We start from the raw sequence: 18,930 nt of genomic DNA on the forward strand, positions 1-18,930 counted from the left end.
GGCAGCAGATGGTCATCATCATCATGTCTTGTTGCTCACCTCTGGAACCACAGTAGATGGTAAAATCAGAGACACAAACCACTACAACTAAACACACTTCCAGCTGATAAAAGTGCATTTATCAAGTCTTCTGAATGTTGTCCACTGTTTTCTCTACTAGTCTTGACTAAATATGACATGTCTTGCCCTGTTTACATGTAATGCTGGATCCCTTGTAACTCAACTTTCAAAAGTTCAAGAGACAATCCAGTTGTCTAAGGATAAAATAAACCATTGGCATTTTAATGTTGATTTTAAAATAGAGCTGAAATACTGTTCATTTTTAAATGTTGTATTTTTAAGACCCATTATCTTCTCATCACACCATGAACTTCATTTTGTTACTACTGTTGTTTCAATATTCCACTTCTAATATTGATGACTTTATGTATTTTGCACATTTTTTCCAGCTATGTCATTGGACAGATCTTATCTGACCAGCCTCGAGACAAAATCGTGGAGAACATCCACGAGAAACTGACAGAAGTGGGAGAGAAAGTGAAAAGTGGAGATATTCCCGTGCAGATGTATGAGATCAACAAGGTCAGTTACTCTGAATGTGTTTTTTGTTAGGACATAGTTTCATGGTACATGTAGAAGGCAGAGGATGTTTTTGGAGTGTTTTAAGTTCACAGTTGATACAATACTGTACTATAGTTACTGTAGTAATACTACATAGTCATGGAGGGGTTGTGGTGGAGGGATCTCAGTGAAAACAGCCAAGAGAAAGCCACCGTGAACATTTAAGATAGACAGTGTATTTAGTAAAGTGGTATGTGAAATGTTGAAAAAGAGAATTTCGAGTGACTGCTATTTTTTCTCAATTTTACGCCAGATTTAGCAACTTTTAGTTTCTTTTGTTTATTGTTAGGAGAACAGTAGATGGTAGTTAATTGTACATGCATATGTCAGCTGATGTGTGAATCGCAATACATAATATTAATGTCGGCTCGATTGTGTTTATCTTCGGTTCCAAACAGGCACTGACGAAGAATCCCCAGGACTACCCTGATAAGAAGACCCTGCCCCATGTGCAGGTGGCCATGTGGATGAACTCCCACAGTGAGGGGAAGAAAGTTGGTGCAGGAGACACCATCTCCTACATTATCTGTGAGGTATGTGGAATTCCATGGATACAGATGGCAGAGGTTCATACCTGCACTCGCACAGTGTGACAGGTTGCATGTAGTCTTTTTGGATGCAGACGTAAGGTTGGATGTATGAGGAAGCCTGAGGTATTGAACCACTGGACATGTATGTAGATCATACTTATCAAGAAGAGTTGGGGTGACCTGGTATGCTTCATAAAATGTGAAAAAATGTGAACATATTTGTGACTCTTAAGCTGGCATCTCACTGTCAACAGCCAGAAGATCTCAAAATATTAAATTTGAATACCGGTACTTAGAGTTGAGCATGTTTCTCCCTTGAAAAGGATTACATTAAATGGGGCTCAGTGACCTGCGAACACCTATTGATCCCTTGGAATCGTACGTTATCAAGAGGACACGAGCTGTGTTGCAACTAAAATGTTCTGAAGAGCTTGCAACAGTTTGTCCTGAAGAATATTCTAACAATGAATTTGCCATTACTCTACAGGATGGTTCCAGACTGCCTGCCACCCAGCGGGCGTACGCAGCAGACAGACTGGCTAAAGACGAAAACCTGAAGATAGGTAGGAATGGACATTGATTACAGATCAGCCCATAGTCTTTACAAAACAATGCCTATGCCCTTAATATATGTACATGCAATATGTTACCTCTGGTAAAATAGATAAAACAAACAAACATGCACAAATATGTATGTTTCTTGTATCACCCAAGTTACTAGCCCATTGCATGCAGGTCGGATCATCCCTTGGCCATCCAAGGGTCCGAGTATAGTGTTTGAACTTTTTAACAGTGCAGCCCATGTACAATGTACAATGTACAAAAAAATCTAGAAGAGACACTGTAATTTAGTAAAGACTAGTCTAGAACACTCATACCAAACGTTACCACAGCCCACGTATCACATTGATAAATACATAGTTACATGTACGTACAGACTTGTGTATCTATGACATGTACTAAACTTTTTCTTAATAGATTTTAAGTGTTGTTATTTTTTCTTTCTTTTTTTCTTCCAGACACGCAGTACTACCTGTCCCAACAGGTCCATCCAGTCGTGTCCCGTCTGTGTGACCCCATCGATGGAACAGACGCAGGCATCATAGCCGAGTGTCTTGGTCAGGAGATTTATGATATTTAAACTTAACTTTAGATTAGAAAATCAAAGCATCAATTTTTCAAGTATTTTTACGGTTGGATGCTCTGGCCTTCCTGACACTATCTTTAACTTTTAAAACCATTCACCAATGATTCAGTCTAGATATATCAAGATACTTGAAATAAGATATCTAATGAATTTTTCTGTTGCCTTAACTAGAGCAGCCTGTTGTACGAAGAATTTAAGAAAAATTTATAGCTAGAGATTGACAAGAGATGATTAGGGGTGCTGTAATCCTTCCTACCCCTGGTATTCCATCTCTGATACTTATTGGTATTACAATGTTATGGGTTTACATCCTATACATTGGACCCTAGTTTTTCAGTAAGTAACATTTTATTTCCAAACTGCAGGTCTAGACCCATCTGGTTACAGAAAGGCACAACAGTACCATGACGATGAGAGTGAAGCACTTCTAGGAGGAAACGCAGCAATGACGGATGAGGAAAAATTCAAAGATGCCGAAAGGTGGAGTCACTTGTACACATTTGTACTTCCTGTTTATGTGGGCGAAGCCACACATTTAGTATTCTCCACAGATATTCCACCCGACCAATCAAAACTCAGAAAAAATGGAACCTGTAGCATGCAGTCCACGTTTCCAGCTTTTTGATTGGCTAACATTCTGACTGTCTGGTGGATACGTCAGGGGTAAACCTATCAACGCACAGGTCACAAAATGGCACTCAGCCGAAAAACGTTGAAAATGCAGCAAGTTCAGAGCATCTAATCGGCTAAATAACAACATAAAAATGCCCCACAAAAAATATTTTAGTATTCTGTCCAAGTTTTAGTGAAATACCTTCGATTATAAGCGAGAAAAATAGCCAGCGGAAGCTCGCGGGTTTTTTCAAGCAACGCAATACATTTGTATACCTGTTAAAACGTGCGCTCGTAACATGTTGTAGCACTGGCTCAATGGGATTATTCACGCGTGGTAAACCAACGCTCCGGGATCGAATCCGTGGACAGACAATGTTTTTTAATTTTTTTTCTTTTTGCTGCATTTTCGTGAACATGTTGCCTTTCTTGTTGCTTCTTTTCCTGCGATTTTTGCTTTCTTTTCCCTTCGCCCACATCCTGCATTTTTTTCAAAAATGTTGCCTTTCTAGTTTAACATTTGTCTTTTTGCTTGTATGATTGTATAAGATGTATCAATTTTTGTGAAATGCAGTGTTACAGTAGTACCAGACTGAAGCTTTGGAAATGTTTTCCTTGTGTTATAGGTTCAAGTTCAACTGCCCTAAACCAGAATGTGGCAAAGAAAACATCTGGGACGGAGTCTTTGTGGCAAATGTAAGTATCATATGGTGTAGGGAATAAGCAGGAAACGGATACATCGTAAACCAGTGCCAGATACATTGATTATGTATCTTGTATTGTATATCTTTATGTATATTCCTGTTGAGGTCTTTCCTTGTAAAATTTGTCATTCTTAAGCGTCCAGAGGAGCAAAATTACTGTCAGACAGGTCACAGTGAAAAACGGTCGCCACATCTTACCTACACATGTAGCGGTTCCTTTCATCAATCAGAATTTTATTCTTGTAAGAGAATCTGTTCCCCAGAGTAAGGGGAGAGTGGTCAGGGCATGGTAGTGTGCAGCCCTTGTTCCCCTCTTTAGAGAAAGCCCTGTTATATGGCTTTTTATCTTACATTTACTTATACACTTCCCTCCCCAGAGCCCAGTCCCAGAGTTCACCCTGTCCCAGTGTGCCAACAGTCAGTGTGACCTGGCCCCCACCCAGTACCTCACCATGCTGAAGAACAAGCTCACACTGGCCACCAGGAGGCACGTCAAGATGTACTACGAGGTCGGTTCTTTGTTACTTTGTTAGGGATATCAAAACCTGCAGTACCATAACAAGCCACTAGGGAGCCCAAAATCTAATTAAGTACTACAAAAAGCAAAACTTTTGTGCAAAGGTAATGATTGTGACTCAGGGGACTTGTTACACGCAGTAGACAGGATCTTCAACTTGATCAAGATGTATTATGAGGTTGGCTCATACTTTGTGACAGGCAAATCTATACTTACAAGATATCAAAATTGGTGCTTCTGCTGCAATAATGTAACAAGACGCTAGGGGGCCTAAAATCGAATTATTTCAAGGTCTCATCAAGACATACATGTACCAATATACCACACTGTATTGAACCACAATGTAATAACTTCTGCTGCAGTACTGGAACAAGATGCTAATGGGCCCCTAATAATCATGTGTAAAATCATGTAGCAGCTCTCACTATAATTTATTTTGTACTATACTATGTAACATTGTACAAAAATGTATATATAAACTTATAAGACTCACTTTAAATGATATAAACTGTATATACTTTGTCTGACCCTTGCCTCTTCCCTCATGACCTCAATGAAAAGCAGCCTGCAGGCTGATTTGAGCTTTCATGATTGAACAAACTTTCAAACAAACAAACTGAAATGAGATACTGTATTCCTGCAGGGTTGGATGAAGTGCGACGACCCCTCCTGTGCTTCCCGTACACGACGAGTTCCCATGAACCCCCAGCGTAACGGCGCCGTCTGTCCGACCTGCAACAAGGGCATCCTTCAGCAGGAGGTGATTTTTACTTCTATTGGAAAATGAGTTTTAAAACTGAAGTACATTTAGAGCTGCTGTACATTGTATATTGGCGGTGATGCTGTAGAAGAGCAATTGGACTGAGTACTCATGTAATTTCATCGATAAAAACTGATCTTTTTGCGCTTTGTGTGTTTTGTTGTCTTTCTAGTCATATGTTTTGCATGATATTCCCAATATTAATACAAATTCAATCTAGAACACAGCAATGCCGCCAATGTACTACAGTCCAATGAGATACCCCCTATGTGATGGCCAATAATCTGTCTTAATCATATGTTTTTGTTCAACAAGGATATCTATCATAAATAATGATAGTGAATGAACGGTTCTTGGTGGATGTAAGTGTGCAGATGTTGGCGCACTGGCACGCTAAATCTGTAGTGTCTTTTTTGGCACACGTTTTTAGACACATTGGCAGAAGGGTTGTGGTGGGAGTCACTCTTCTGTTAGAGAAAGTTGTGTCAAGTGTCTCTCATAAGGGCACAACGTCAGGACATGGTAGTGATCAAACTCTGGACTTCTTGATTCTGAGCCTAACTACTTTACCAGTTGTGCCACACCAAAGAATTTCTATCTGTTCTAACTTAGTATAATGTTTCCCATGCCCCTACAGTACACAGACTCCCAGCTGTACACACAGCTGGGTATCGAACTTGGGACTTCTTGATTCCGAGCCCAATGCTCTTACTGTACCAGTTGCGCCACTCCAAAGGATTTCTGTCTGCTCTCACTCAATGTTTCCCATGCCCCTACAGTACACAGACTCCCAGCTGTACACTCAGCTGCTGTTCTACCAGCACATCTTTGACCTGGACAAGGCCATCGACAAGCTGCCGGAGAAGGAGAGAGGTACCACTGTTTCCTTATTGTTTCTTTATGGTTGTTAATTCCACATAATTTCAAGAGACAGGGGAGTGTCATGCCTAAGTTTTTTATGTACAAAGTTTCCCATGTACCGCATATTTATTTATTTTGAAAAAATATAATTTCATTGTTGAATTGAAGATGAGGTTTGCCTAAATTGTATATTTTAATTTTATGGTTGAAACAATGCTGTAGTAGTTATACATTGGATTTAATGTATAGTGTGAGTGAAATTTTCATTGTTTAGCACTGGAGATCTTACTATGAAAATACAACCTTAAACATTTCAAGTTTTAAAGTACCAGTAGTCTTTTGTCCCTTGTTGCACAGCCTTTCGAATAGTTGTTGATTAAAAGAAGTTGCCATATATATGCTGTACCTTATATGCATGATGCATGTAAAATATTAGGTAAAAGTTTTATGATTGTAAGTTTGTGTGTTGAATCCACGGTTTATATTTTTCCTTGTAAACGATCGTCCAAACCGTTCTTCAGAATAATTAACAGACCCTTTATTTCATCCCTGTAGTGAGACCCCGTGGAATGAAGAAAGAGTACCTCTCAGAGTACCACTCTCTTAAGACAGTGGCTGACAAGAGACTTAAGTTTAACGGCTACTCAGAAGTCAACCTGAACAAGCTGTTTGAAGGGCTGTATGTGTTAAAGTAGGGGAAGGATTCCCTTACAACCAGGGTTTACAAATCAAAGTGTACTACATGGAAGAGAATGTTTTATAACGTCAACTTAAAATATATATAACACCCGGTTAATTTCAAGATATCCAGTACTATGATACAGCATTAATGATCCCAGAGGTATGCACACTTAAGATATTGAGGTGTTCAAGATAGTCTTGAGAAGGCCTTAATAACGCCTTTTTAATGTGGAGGTCTTACAGTGTCTTGCAGAATGGTCAGAGGGGACATAAGTACAAATGTACTATTTTCTTGAAAATAGCCAAAAACAAACAAAACAACTGTGCTGATGATTGCTAACTTAGAATGGATGGATGTGAAAATGTACATGTTTAATATTGAAATCGGACTAAAGCTAGTAAATATGTCAAAGCCCTAGTAGTTAACACTTTGTATTACATCTGAGGGAAATCTTGAAAAGTTATGAGATTGTACATGTATGTTGACTGTGTTGTCAATGAGAAAAGGTAACCTGTGTATCTTTAGACATTCCTGTACTTAACCCTCGAATTTATTTTTTGTTCAAATGCGCAAAGTTTGCGAAAATTTGGACCAACAATCTTACCATTGTACATGTACAGTTTTTACTTGTATGCATGCGTCTTCCTATACTGCTCAAACTGATTATTTTCCATTCTTGTGTTACTTGTAGGTAAACTAATGATTAAAGGGCTTTTGTTAGAATCTCAAGAAATGGGCATTTGAAATTTATGAATGGATACAAGAATAAAGTGTTGCTGCTAGCCATAGAAATGTGGCCAGCCCCAACTATCCTGTGTTGTTCATCATTTCTTGAACATGCTTAATATACACACATTAATGTTTTATTTTATGGTGATCCATAGATATCTTCTTGAGTTATGCTGTTCCACAATTCACAACTATCTTTACAAATGCTAGCAAAATGATAGACTCCAATAGTTTGTATGGGATTGCATACGTAAATAATGTTACAGTATTAGAATATCATATGTTCCTTGCATCGAAGATTAGGTGATACATATGAAGTTGTGTAACATTTTCAACTTGAGTGCTTGACACATTCTAGATAAGAAAATGACATGGAAGGCAACATCTATTAAAGTCACATTTATTCAATAGTTAAACATTGACTTAAACATGAAGAAAGTGCAGGCATATGAAAGTTACTTGATGTATCCAACATAACCTACATAATGCTAGTACACCTTTGTCCTGGGGTAACCTACATCCATTGTTTGTCAAAACAGCACATTTAAGTATATCAAGTTGATGGACGGTTGTTTCAAATTGTATTATTTTCAAATTATAGCAGTGTAAACTCACATTTCGTCGGCATGATAGTTGTAAATACCTTGCTTTTGAAAACAACAGATATACATGTAGATTACCCTGCAGATAAAGGTGAACTTGCGTTATATGTTTTAGATTTTACCCAGTATTTTGGACAACACATCCTGCACAAGAAAATGACATGAAGGTAACATCATGGCAAGTTTAACAAATCTATTTGATAGTATACGTAGTTCAAATAATCAAAATAAATGTTACCCTGTACTCCGGTTAGAAAAGCACAATGTTCTAGATAATAATGAATGAGAAGTTCTGGAAATCTACCAGTATTTGATAGTATAGCATTAATCATTACATGAAGAAAGTAGTGATCTGTAACGTTACCTAAGTTGCTATGTAAGTTCAACATCACCTGTTTAAAAAATTTAACCCTGTACTTCAGTTAGGATAATACATACCAGAAGGTAACCAATGAAACATTCGACAAATCTATTTAATAGTTTGACATTAATCATTACATGAAGAAAGAGAAGGGATCTGTACAAAAGGTACTTATAGTATGTAGATTAAACAGTACCTGTTTTGAATTTTACCCTGTACTTCGGTTAGAAAAACACATACTAGATAATAATAAATGAGAAGTTGTACAATTTGATAGTACAAAATGTAACATTATAACTTTTATCATTACTTGAATAAAGTAGTGATCTGTTCAAGTTGCAATGTAAGTTCAACATCAACAGTTTGAAATTTTACCCTGTACTTCTGTTGGGAAAACACATACTAGATAATAACGTATATTACTTTTTAAAACAAATCCATTTAATAGATTAACATAGATACATTAAGAACAGACTTCATGTAGTTGCTATGTAAGTTTAACATTACATGTTTACCCTATACATCCAACATGCCTCAGCCCAGTGAGAAACCCACTTAGCATTCTTAAGCCTGGCTTATAACATATAACGTTACATGATTGTTCTTAGCACATTAAAATAAAAGGAATTCTCCATACAAGGACCCCATTTACAGAAAGATTGGTGGTACGAAAATAAATTGTGACCAAATAAGTGAACTTGTCAAGATTATATAATAGGGAGAAATGAGCACTGAGAATCATCAATTTGCATATGTAATGTTACTTCACAATGCACACTAAACATTGGCCCACAAAAACATGTTTGTATTCAAAGCAATATTTTCTATCAATACCTAGATGAAACTCGTGTAGAAAAGGGTGACATTGTGGATGATGGACAACTTCATTCTTATGACTATTGTTCCTTTTTTTGGAGAATTCTATCAACCGCCCAAACACTTACAGTGGAATGGCTCGTCTCTCTGTATCCCGAACACCTCAACAGACAGACATTGGAAGTCCCCACTATCACACAGGGGTTCATTGTTGAAGGTCCTGCATCTCTTGGTGTTACCTCGGTTCATGTCTTGGTCCAGAAATATGCCGTTCCCATCACTGCAATGGCAAAAACCCTTTGCTTGAGTATACTGTAAATGTTTGTGGTGTTTTTGTTTGCAGTTTTCGTGGTAATCCGGGTCTCATATCGTAAATTCATGACATGGAAATAAATATGTGTAACAACGTATAACGCAGGATTGTTTCAACAACAAAATTATAACAGAGACAGAGTGAAAACCTCCTTTATCCTTCAGTCACGAAATCCTGTCTCTTTAATGACCTTACCCCTTGCGAAAATAACCAATTCACAGTACATCTATTAAAGCTCCTCACAGTTCAGCCCCTGGCTGTGAAGAGAGAGTAGTTGTCCCACCCAATAACAATAACAATCTGAGAGTCACTGATGACGAAAGGTGCCTAATGGCTGTCTGAAACGTCTGACCGTCTCCAAAATCATATCCCAAGTTGCTTGAGTAACTGCTTTTTGGCGTATCAGCAATTCTGTATTGACTTACCCCCCTCCGATGACCAAACTTGTGCAGTCTGCAGAGATGAACATGCTCTGGGAGGGGCTGAGGTCTCTGCCGTCTGTCACCCCCACCCAGGGGTACCTCACCGGCACCGGGGTCAGGGAGAACAGGAACATCTCCCCTGTACCGAAGTACGATCGGCTTATTTTGGTTCTGCCAGTTGACTGGTAGTCAAAGCTTTCTGTGATGAAGGCGCCAAATATCTGTGGATGGAAGAAAAAACAGAAACTTTCAGATATACATGTATTTTTGTAGGCATATATTTTCTCATTTTGCAGTTTAGTTTGGACTTGGAAGCTACCTTCTTAACAACGGCCGAAAATTGTCAGGCATGTTGTATGTGTCATCAATATACAGTAGAAGCCGCTTAATTTCACAGCCTATTTGCCAGTGAGTTTGGTGCAATTATCCCGCTGGTGCAATAATGCGAAGTTATCTAGCTGGACCGCACCGGTTTGGGATTTTGGGATTCCGTGCAGTTAACAGATTAACAGAAGTGTGCGTTAATCCGTTGTGCAATTAATTGGCTTCCACTGTATTCAAATCATCATGTCCTATTTAAAAACAATTAAAAAAAGTGTTCTCAGACCTCATCATTTTTGGTCTTGATGACGAGCACCAGCGGCTGATTGTCGGCGCACTTCTGGTACAGGTTGCGCAGGTGGTAGCCGTCCTCGCTGCTGGAGTAGACAACACGAGGCTCATACAGGGAGAACCTCTGGGGTAGCCAGCACCACAGCTCATGGATCTACAGGGAGTAGAACACAAATAAGTCTGGTTTAGAAGAACTTAAGAAGCTCTAGGACCTGGTGCCAAGGTGCTCTTATAGTTAGGGTTCTGGGTCGACTCTCTAGCAGGCTACAATGTTGTAGAATCTCTGGGGCAGCCAGCACCACAGCTGATGGATCTACAGGGAGCAGAACACAAATAAGATAAGTCTGGTTTAGCAGAACTTGAGAAGGACAACTTGTGCCAAGGTTATTTCTGTGGTTAGGGTTCTGTGTTCGAATCCCTAGTAGGCTACAATGTTGTAGAACCCCTGGGGCAGCCAGCTGATGGGTCTACACAGGGAGTAGAACACAAATAAGATAAGTCTTGTTTGGCAGAACTTGGACAAGGACAAGGTGATATTGTGGTTAACCTAGGGTTCTGGGTTCAAAACCCTAGCAGGGTACAATGTTGTAGAGCCTTTGCAGCAGCCAGCAGCCAGCACCACAGCTGATGGATCTACAGCAAGCAGGAGACATAAGCAAAGGTACCCAAGTAACTTTTCTCAGCACTCGGAGCTCTGGAACCCCAGTGCTGACGGATCTTCCGCACTGGAAAGCCATGCAGCACTGGAAAGCCATTCAGCACTGGAAAGCCATTCAGCACTGGAAAGCCATGCAGCACTGGAAAGCCATGCAGCACTGGAAAGCCATGCAGCACTGGAAATCCATGCAGCACTGGAAAGCCATGCAGCACTGGAAAGCCATGCAGCACTGGAAAGCCATGCAGCACTGGAAAGCCATGCAGCACTGGAAAGCCATGCAGCACTGGAAAGCCATTCAGCACTGGAAAGCCATGCAGCACTGGAAAGCCATGCAGCACTGGAAAGCCATGCAGCACTGGAAAGCCATGCAGCACTAGAATTCCAGTGCGTTCTTCCGCACTGGACCCCGAGTGCCAACTCTGTTTTCCTCACGAGTTCCACACTGGGCACCGAGTGCGAAACCCATTACTTCGGTACCTTTTCAACAAGTAAGTCTGGTTTAGCAGAACTTTTGAGAAGGACCTCGGGTGTCAAGGTGATCTTGTGGTTAGGGTTGGTGACTTATAATTCTGGTTTCAAAGCCCTAGCAGGCTACAATGTTGTAGAACAGCCAGCAACACAGCTGATGGATTGACAGGGAGCGGCACACAGACATGTACTTGACAAAGATTGTTACCTTCGTGAAACAGAGGTTCTGTAGTACTTCAAACCATGGACTACATGTAGCTTATAATGTCGGTCTTGTAGTAGTAAAAAAACTGTGTTGCACCAACTTTTACAACAGTATAGGCCTAGGACAAAATGTATGTTGCGCTTCCAGTTACTGTCCGACCATGGCCTTTTTTGGGTAAACCAAGGAGGTTGAATAAGACAGTAAGGGTATATCTTGTTGCATTTTGGAATAAATAAGTAAATAAAGATTGCATTTCTTCTTTGTTTTCAGTGTATCAATATATTTGTGCTTGTACGATGCAGCTACTGAAGGAAACACAAACCTGGGTGTGATTCAGTATGCTCGACTCTACACGAGTACTGCAGTTCCTGTGTAGAGTCGCCAGGTAGCGCTGCTGCAACGTATAGCACAGCTTCCTGGACATGTTCTTGATTCTGATTGAGGCTTTCTGTTGGAAACAAGAATTTATGGGTAGATTGTTTTTAAAACATATGCATAATATGTATACCACTTGATTTGATTCATTTATCTATTTTGCACTATCTTAAAAAAGACAACATATCACAAATTAAAGGATGAAAGAACGTACTGAGGGAGAGAAAAGCCTCGTGGCTTATACATGCTCTTCCCCCAAAAGTAACAAATTATAATACCTTTTAACAATTCATAAGCTAATAAAGATTGAATAGATGTGAAAATCATACATTAAACAATATTATAACCCAGAGTATTATACCAATTAATAAAATGGAAGAAAATCATAATAATCACTTCACCACAACATTCCCTACAAAACTGGAATATCTTATTGTAAACTGATGACAAGCAGCTACATGTACATGTACATGTACATGTACCACATATGTACAACAACAATACGAAAATCTGAGAATTTGCAAATAACATTTCTAACTTGCTATCACCCTACCATAAACGTGATTAATATATGGAAAATCTATAGTTAAGAACACACAAACATGTCACCAATATGAATGAGATGTAGTCTTTGACCTACTTTGCCTTTGTCGAGAAAATGTGGCCAGTTCTTAGGTTGGATCACCGAGATGGAGCGAATTGGAAAACGTTCCCTGTTGTGGTCTTCATCTCTGTTTGTCGCAATGTCGCTTTTGCTGCAGGACTTCAATTTCTTCGCACTTAAAACGTTCTTGTTGACGTCGTTTTTGCCGTCGTCACTGGCAAACAACCGGTCGCGAACCAGCTCGGTTGTCATTTCTTTTAGAGTATCCCTCAGTTCCATTGCACCAGGAACCTGTACCGTAAAAAAAAGAAGAAGAAGATCAGATACTATTCTACAGACTGATTCAGTACTACAGAGGAACGCAGGTCTAACTCGAACCGTCATGTCTGGAGGAAGCGCAATTCGTTTTCGATAGGTTCACGCTTAAGTTCAAATAGTGTCTCAGACCTCTATATCTACGGCTATCCTTCTGCACATATCTTTGATTCTTTGTTTGTTTGTTTGTTTGCATTACATGCCCAGTATACTAGTAAACTGCCTCATGGCGTAACACACCAGGTTTGTACTGAAGAGTACAAGCTGCACGGGATTCGCGAGGCCTACATCACATTTCCATGCCAGGCAGCTTTCGAGAGCAAAATGTATGATATAAAAGACACCAAGCTACACAAGACGTAAAGTCGCGGGCATTATTTGACAATGTGTATACATTTCTATTTTTCGTTTCCACAAACAGCCTGACTAGGCCCCGGTTTGAAAATGTAACGTAAGCCTACTAGTAAGTAACCAAACAACAAGACCATCTGAAATTGACATGTAAAACCAAAAGAAAATTTTCCGCATACCTTAGAAAACACAGGTAAATCCCAAGGATCCCATTCTTCGGCCTTGTCATCAGGCCCAGTCGAAGAATCAGACATGTCAGAAGAGTTGTATCCAGTGTCGAGATGAATGACGAGGTCGACACGGCGCAAGTCGATATTAGGACGTGCTGTGGAGACTGTACAGAGAATATTATTGCACGACAATTGTACACGGTATAATACAATGTATGGCAACAACTATTGCACAGAGAAATAAAATAAAGCTTAAAATGACCACAGTTAACATAACAATAAGGGCTAACATACATTGTCCGTGTACATACCGTGTTTTTCCGAGTCCTTCACGCCGAAAAGATTTCTAAGTTCCATCTCTTTTGTTCCGGGCTGAACGATGAGCCTGTCACAGTCTTCTATTAACCCTCTGGATTAAACTGTAGAAAAAAATTTTCTATTTAAAATGTCGACAAGCAGATCAAGAAACATAACATGGTGTTACAAGGAGAATGTGGACCTATTGTAGGCGTAACTACTGTTCTATCATCAGTCTGCTTCTTTTTGTCGATTTTACTCGATATCCATGCATGTGTACGCCATTACATCATGTCATGAAACTCCCTGTGAGTTAGGACATTTGTGGTCGTGGCGTCGGGCGTGGCGTTACTGGTAGAGCGTTCGGCTCGGAATCTATAGGTCCTGAGTTCGATTCCCGCCGTGCCCCCGACGTTGTGCCCTTGGGAAAGGCACTTTACACGACCTTCCTCACTTCACCCAGGTGTAAAATGGGTACCTGAAATTCTTTCTTCCCACGGGCTCTGTCCAAACGTACGTTTTGTCATGTTCTGATTGAACAAATCGGACGACTCTGGCTGGCGCCATGGAAGTCGGACAACAGTTTTGTAGTGCTATTTATCTGACCAGCTGCTCCTTTAAGGCCACTTTTACGACATATGCTAAGATGGTACTAAGAATTAATCAGACATTAGTTCTTACCTCTTGTGTTTGCCGCCCTACATGTAGGTGCCAGTTTCTCGGGCACTAACGCGGCGGTTAAATCCGAACAGACGTTGGAGAGGGGGATAGTTATCGTCTCTGATTGGAACCTAATCTCTTTGTTACCTGGTTGGGTCACTGTGATTTGGAGAGCAGCCTAAAGACGTCAGAGTTTGCGATGATTTATGAAAAAAAAGGGTTGACGGTTTGACCACACGTTTTATCTGACTATCTACGACGGGTCAGTGGGTATGGACGATACTGGTAAATCACGCAGGACGAGTCGCGATGAGTGACATGCCCGGAGGCGTCATATTCACATGCAAATGTTGGTTCCTTCAGATGAAGACCCGTAATTATTGTAGGACATGTTGGTCGACGCTGATTGGTGCTATGGAAGCCGGTCGAACCACAGTGATACCCATCTGTCCAGCTGCCCCGTAGACCAAGGACGTTATAAATTGATGAAGACCTTTATTGCATATTTTTGCCACACCGGGCTAAATACAGGTCACAACAAGACATGTTGACAAGATACAGTTCACAGATACAAAATGAGACTATTGCTGGATAAATTCAACTTCTCCTCGCTTTTCTGTTATAGAGTCCATTCCAAGACACCATGCGGATCTTTGTTGCCATTGTTTAGAATTGATTTTTAAGTTTTGTAATTATATGTCTAGGACATTTGATACTTCAGAAATATTTTTAACACTGTTTCAACTTTATAAATATTTCCCTGGTCCTGTAAAACTTTGGAAATAATCATGGTGTGGAATTGGATACTTCTGAATGGTTTCTAAATAATGATAACAGCATTCTACCATTATTTACCATTTTCTACCATTTTTTGTAAATCATGGTTCGGTGGGCTGGGAAGATAGCAATTCACACATCCTTGCAAAGTATAGTTGGGTGCCATACAACAATGGCCCACCACAAGGGATCCACCAGTGCCCAACAGTGAAATCTAAAAATATACAGATGCAACAATAGGGCTTACTTTTATGGGGGCAATAAACTAATTTTACCATTTGGCCAGGTTTACCATTTTTTGTAAATATGTGTAAATGTGAAACAATCACAGAGAGGTTTCACAATCATTCTAAATAAAGATATTTTTGCACAGTTACTTTCAAAATGTTTCTAAAATATTCAAAGAAATTCAAATAAATGTGTATTTTCTTAGTCAATTTTTTGAAAATAATTTAATTATTGTGGCTCAGATATTCTTTTATTCAAAATAATTCAGACTAATTATAAATATCGCCTAAAAACCCTCATGGTGTCTTGGAATGGACTCTAGTGGAGATAAAAGAGCAGATATGTTTTATGATCGACGGTTCGTCTAGTTGCATTATGAATATGAATTTTTCCACAGAACTTAGATGTATGAAATAAAGAAATTGGTCTTGTATAACCTTATACAGTTCATTTCTCTGTACGGTATACAATCTACACTCTACTACAAAATGGCGTTCGTCCTCTAGGCTAAATTACAATGTTTGCACAGTCTTTGTTCCAGAGGGGCGCGAGTATGTCTTCCTGTTTCAATATGAAGTTTATGGCAGCTAATCCTTAGTCGTGTGGCAGCATTCCTGTCCCTCATATTTTCGTTACTTATATATTTTTCTTTATTGTATGTAGTTTTGAATAATCTATATGATCTTAACTTATTTTTGGAAGCTCCGCATTTGTTGTCATTATGTATTTCTTTTAAAAACGTTTGAAAGTATATGTCTTTTAACCGCTGGCCAATAGAGTTAACAATCTGAAACGTGTTTGTTCTATGTGGGATAGGAAAATGCCACAAGTATGCATACCCGCAGTCTTCTAAGGACTTACGCACTCCTGACGCCCAACATTTATTACCAGATTTGTCCAACTCTAATTGGCAGGAGAAAGCGTCTGCTTGAAAACTGTCGGCTGGCACGTTCAGGCGAAGTCTAAGAAAATGTTTGATAGAGTTTAGGGAGGCCCTAAATGATGGGGTATCTCCCTAAGTCCGCCCTTGCAGTTATAGAAGTTCCTGCTTTAACCAAGGACGTTATCATTGCTTTAACCAAGGACGTTAAAATACCTTTTGGTAGGCAACTGCTTTGAGTAGGCGGCCATATTTAATCGCCATGTAGCAGGAACAGGTGTGGAACAATAGGGGCATTACACCAGTAAGAAGCACGAACTCAGAAAAGAAACTTTTCATCAAAGTCGGTATATATGGTTATAATATTTCTCAACTAAATGTGAGCCTGTCTGTCCAACATCCAGACAAAATACTTATAGCTACCTGTCCAACATCCAGACATCCAAACTTTTTTTAACGTCCTTAAACTTTATCGATGTATTTTCCTTGTACCTACCATGTCACCTTGGAATACTTCTATGACATATGTTTAGATCACAGTGCTTAGATGGTACTAAGTACTAGCGGTGTCCTTACCTCTTGTTTCCCAGCAGGTCTAGAACAAACTGTGTCCTATCTCCTTGGTCCTAGCTAGCTCTACTGTGGATGGACAAGGAATGCCTCTTGACATGTTCCTTTCTTCCTTTGTTCCTCTGTCAGCGCTGACCATAACGTCATTGGGTTGACCTGACAAAACGTGCATAGCTACTTCACGACGGGGTCAGTAACCTCACTAAACCAGATAATGCCATGATGATAGATTTTTTTCTATACTTAAGATCCTCGGAGACAGTCATTGTGTTAACTTAGTTAGCCCCAACCAACGGCTTTTCAGAGCTAATGTTCCTCTGTTAGCGCTGACCATAACGTCATTGGGTTGACCTGTTTTGTTCCATACAACCGTTTTGTTCCATACAAAACGTGCATGGACATAACGTGCATAGCTACTTCACGATGGGGTCGGTAACCTCATGATGCCATGATGATAGAATTTGTTTCTGTACTTAAAATGCCCGTAAACATAGCCAGTGTGTCGTGATTTTACTGCATTCTTCTGTACTAAAAGGCTACCAATTCTAGCTTTTCATGATAGTGTTGTATTGTGAAAGCTTATGTATGGGTTTCTTTGGCTAAAGTTCGCCTCATTTTGCCACAAATGAATGGCTTGTTTATGTTTGGGGGGTTACAACTCCTTTCTGGAAGTAAAGGAATATAAATGTATGTTTTGGGGTTCCACACTAGTGGCGTTGCCACAAGATGATCTTGCTACTAGTATTTCTGAACGTCTAATTCCCGCCCTTCATATATGTGCCACTAAACTCGGCCTAGGCACCACCAAGGTGGTTAAATCCAAGCAGATGTTAGACAGTTAGAGGGATAGTTATCTTCTTTTGATTGGTATCTGACTTCATATCTACCTGATTGGGTCAGTGACATGGGAAGCAGGACTACAGACGTCCAGGTGTGCGATGATTTATTTTGTTGAAGGTTTCACCACATGTTTATGTATTATCATACGGGTCAGTGGTTATGGACGATAAATCACACAGGACGACTCGATATGAGTGACATGCCGGCGGCGATAATTATACATGCAAATGTTGGTTCCTTCAGATGAAGAGCCGTAATTATCGTAGAAAGAGAAGGGTCAGGGTTTGAACCGACAAGCCTTATTCATAGGTCACTGACCTGGGAGTGTAAGTCTTGTTACAGAAAGGAAACGAAATTGAGAATCTGAATAGTTCTGTGTGACTGTTGCTGTAGTTGTCTCCAGGTTTGCTTTGAGCTACAATCATGCCTTTTTGCTGTGGCCACTCAAATGTTCAAGGGACTTTAAAAAGGAAAATTGTAAAAGTAGATAAGTGCGCACTACAGACATGGTTCTTGGGCGAATTAAAAATACAATTTAAGGGGCCACCAAAAAGAGTAAACGAGTGTTAACCAGTACAGATTTTGCTGTAGACCCACAAATGTTTAACAGCCAATACATCGTTTCGTGTAGAGTTTCTGCCTGCTCTCCTCTCTGCTTGCCCCCCCTCCCCGTCTCTCTCTCTCTCTCTCTCTCTCTCTCTCTCTCTCTCTCTCTCTCTCTCTCTCTCTCTCTCTCTCTCTCTCTCTCGTGATGACAACATACATACATACATACATAGAATACATAAACAAGTTATAATGTTTTGACCACACGTTTCATTTATTACCAGACATCTAGACATGAAAGACAGGTCAGCTGCTGTGGACATAAATTACCAAAGACAGCTCGGCGGTGCTGACAATAGTCATGAAGCTATATATAGTCATGATTCATTATATGGCAATAACCATACATAAATCTTGACGATCCATAATTGTCGTAGAAATTGGTCATACTTTTGAGCCGACAGCTCACTTCAAACAGGTCAATGGCCTGGGTGTGTACCTCTTATGAAATGTTGTTTTGTCCAGTCATATTTTAAGCAAAAGACAAACACTATCATTATAACTCACAAAATTGACTTCACGGCGTCCTTGCGCCACTGGGTGCAATGACCCCTTGTTGTTCTCTGACGTAGCTATTATGACTCATTCTGTTGTTAGGGAATACATGCCTCGGGGAACAACGCTGTTGTTTGCGTGG

General features: G+C 39.9%; 2 protein-coding genes across 3 annotated transcripts in view; one reads left to right on the forward strand and one right to left on the reverse strand.

The window, feature by feature from the left end:
* Positions 1–7,244, forward strand: part of LOC118427728 (DNA polymerase alpha catalytic subunit-like) — a gene marked incomplete in the record, with an annotated part of 24,149 nt that extends 16,905 nt beyond the window's left edge. The window contains 11 exon segments of the mRNA XM_035837643.1: positions 450–582; positions 1,020–1,154; positions 1,639–1,714; positions 2,171–2,269; positions 2,664–2,778; positions 3,537–3,606; positions 3,992–4,123; positions 4,775–4,891; positions 5,671–5,764; positions 6,308–6,454; positions 6,515–7,244. Of these exon segments, the coding sequence (XP_035693536.1) occupies positions 450–582; positions 1,020–1,154; positions 1,639–1,714; positions 2,171–2,269; positions 2,664–2,778; positions 3,537–3,606; positions 3,992–4,123; positions 4,775–4,891; positions 5,671–5,764; positions 6,308–6,447 (1,111 nt within the window).
* A 305-nt stretch (positions 7,245–7,549) lies between these two features.
* LOC118427729 (TBC1 domain family member 24-like) lies at positions 7,550–17,138 on the reverse strand. 2 transcript variants are annotated; one of them, XM_035837644.1, is made up of 8 exons: positions 16,854–17,138; positions 13,747–13,854; positions 13,445–13,599; positions 12,636–12,890; positions 11,943–12,068; positions 10,285–10,443; positions 9,681–9,898; positions 7,550–9,222 (listed from the first exon to the last, which is right to left on the reverse strand). In XM_035837644.1, the coding sequence occupies exons 2-8, from the start codon at positions 13,790–13,792 to the stop codon at positions 9,051–9,053; spliced, it is 1,131 nt and encodes a 376-aa protein (XP_035693537.1). In that variant the 5' UTR covers positions 13,793–13,854; positions 16,854–17,138; the 3' UTR covers positions 7,550–9,050. The 2 variants fall into 2 exon arrangements, with proteins under 2 accessions (XP_035693537.1, XP_035693538.1); XM_035837645.1 differs by lacking the exon at positions 16,854–17,138 and adding an exon at positions 14,414–14,870.
* Positions 17,139–18,930: the final 1,792 nt, after the last annotated feature.

Source organism: Branchiostoma floridae, chromosome 12, assembly GCF_000003815.2.
Source record: "Branchiostoma floridae strain S238N-H82 chromosome 12, Bfl_VNyyK, whole genome shotgun sequence".
Classification (NCBI taxonomy): Eukaryota; Metazoa; Chordata; class Leptocardii; order Amphioxiformes; family Branchiostomatidae; genus Branchiostoma; species Branchiostoma floridae.

What these genes read in the sequence shown, in the direction of transcription:
- LOC118427729 (XM_035837644.1), bottom strand. Translation starts at nt 13,792, where the DNA reads ATGGAACTTAGAAATCTTTTCGGCGTGAAGGACTCGGAAAAACACG. An exon ending in GAAGGACTCGGAAAAACACG is followed by an intron (nt 13,600 to 13,746) that starts GTATGTACACGG and finishes TTCTCTGTACAG; the next exon opens with TCTCCACAGCACGTCCTAAT. An exon ending in TCAAGACCAAAAATGATGAG is followed by an intron (nt 9,899 to 10,284) that starts GTCTGAGAACAC and finishes TTCCATCCACAG; the next exon opens with ATATTTGGCGCCTTCATCAC.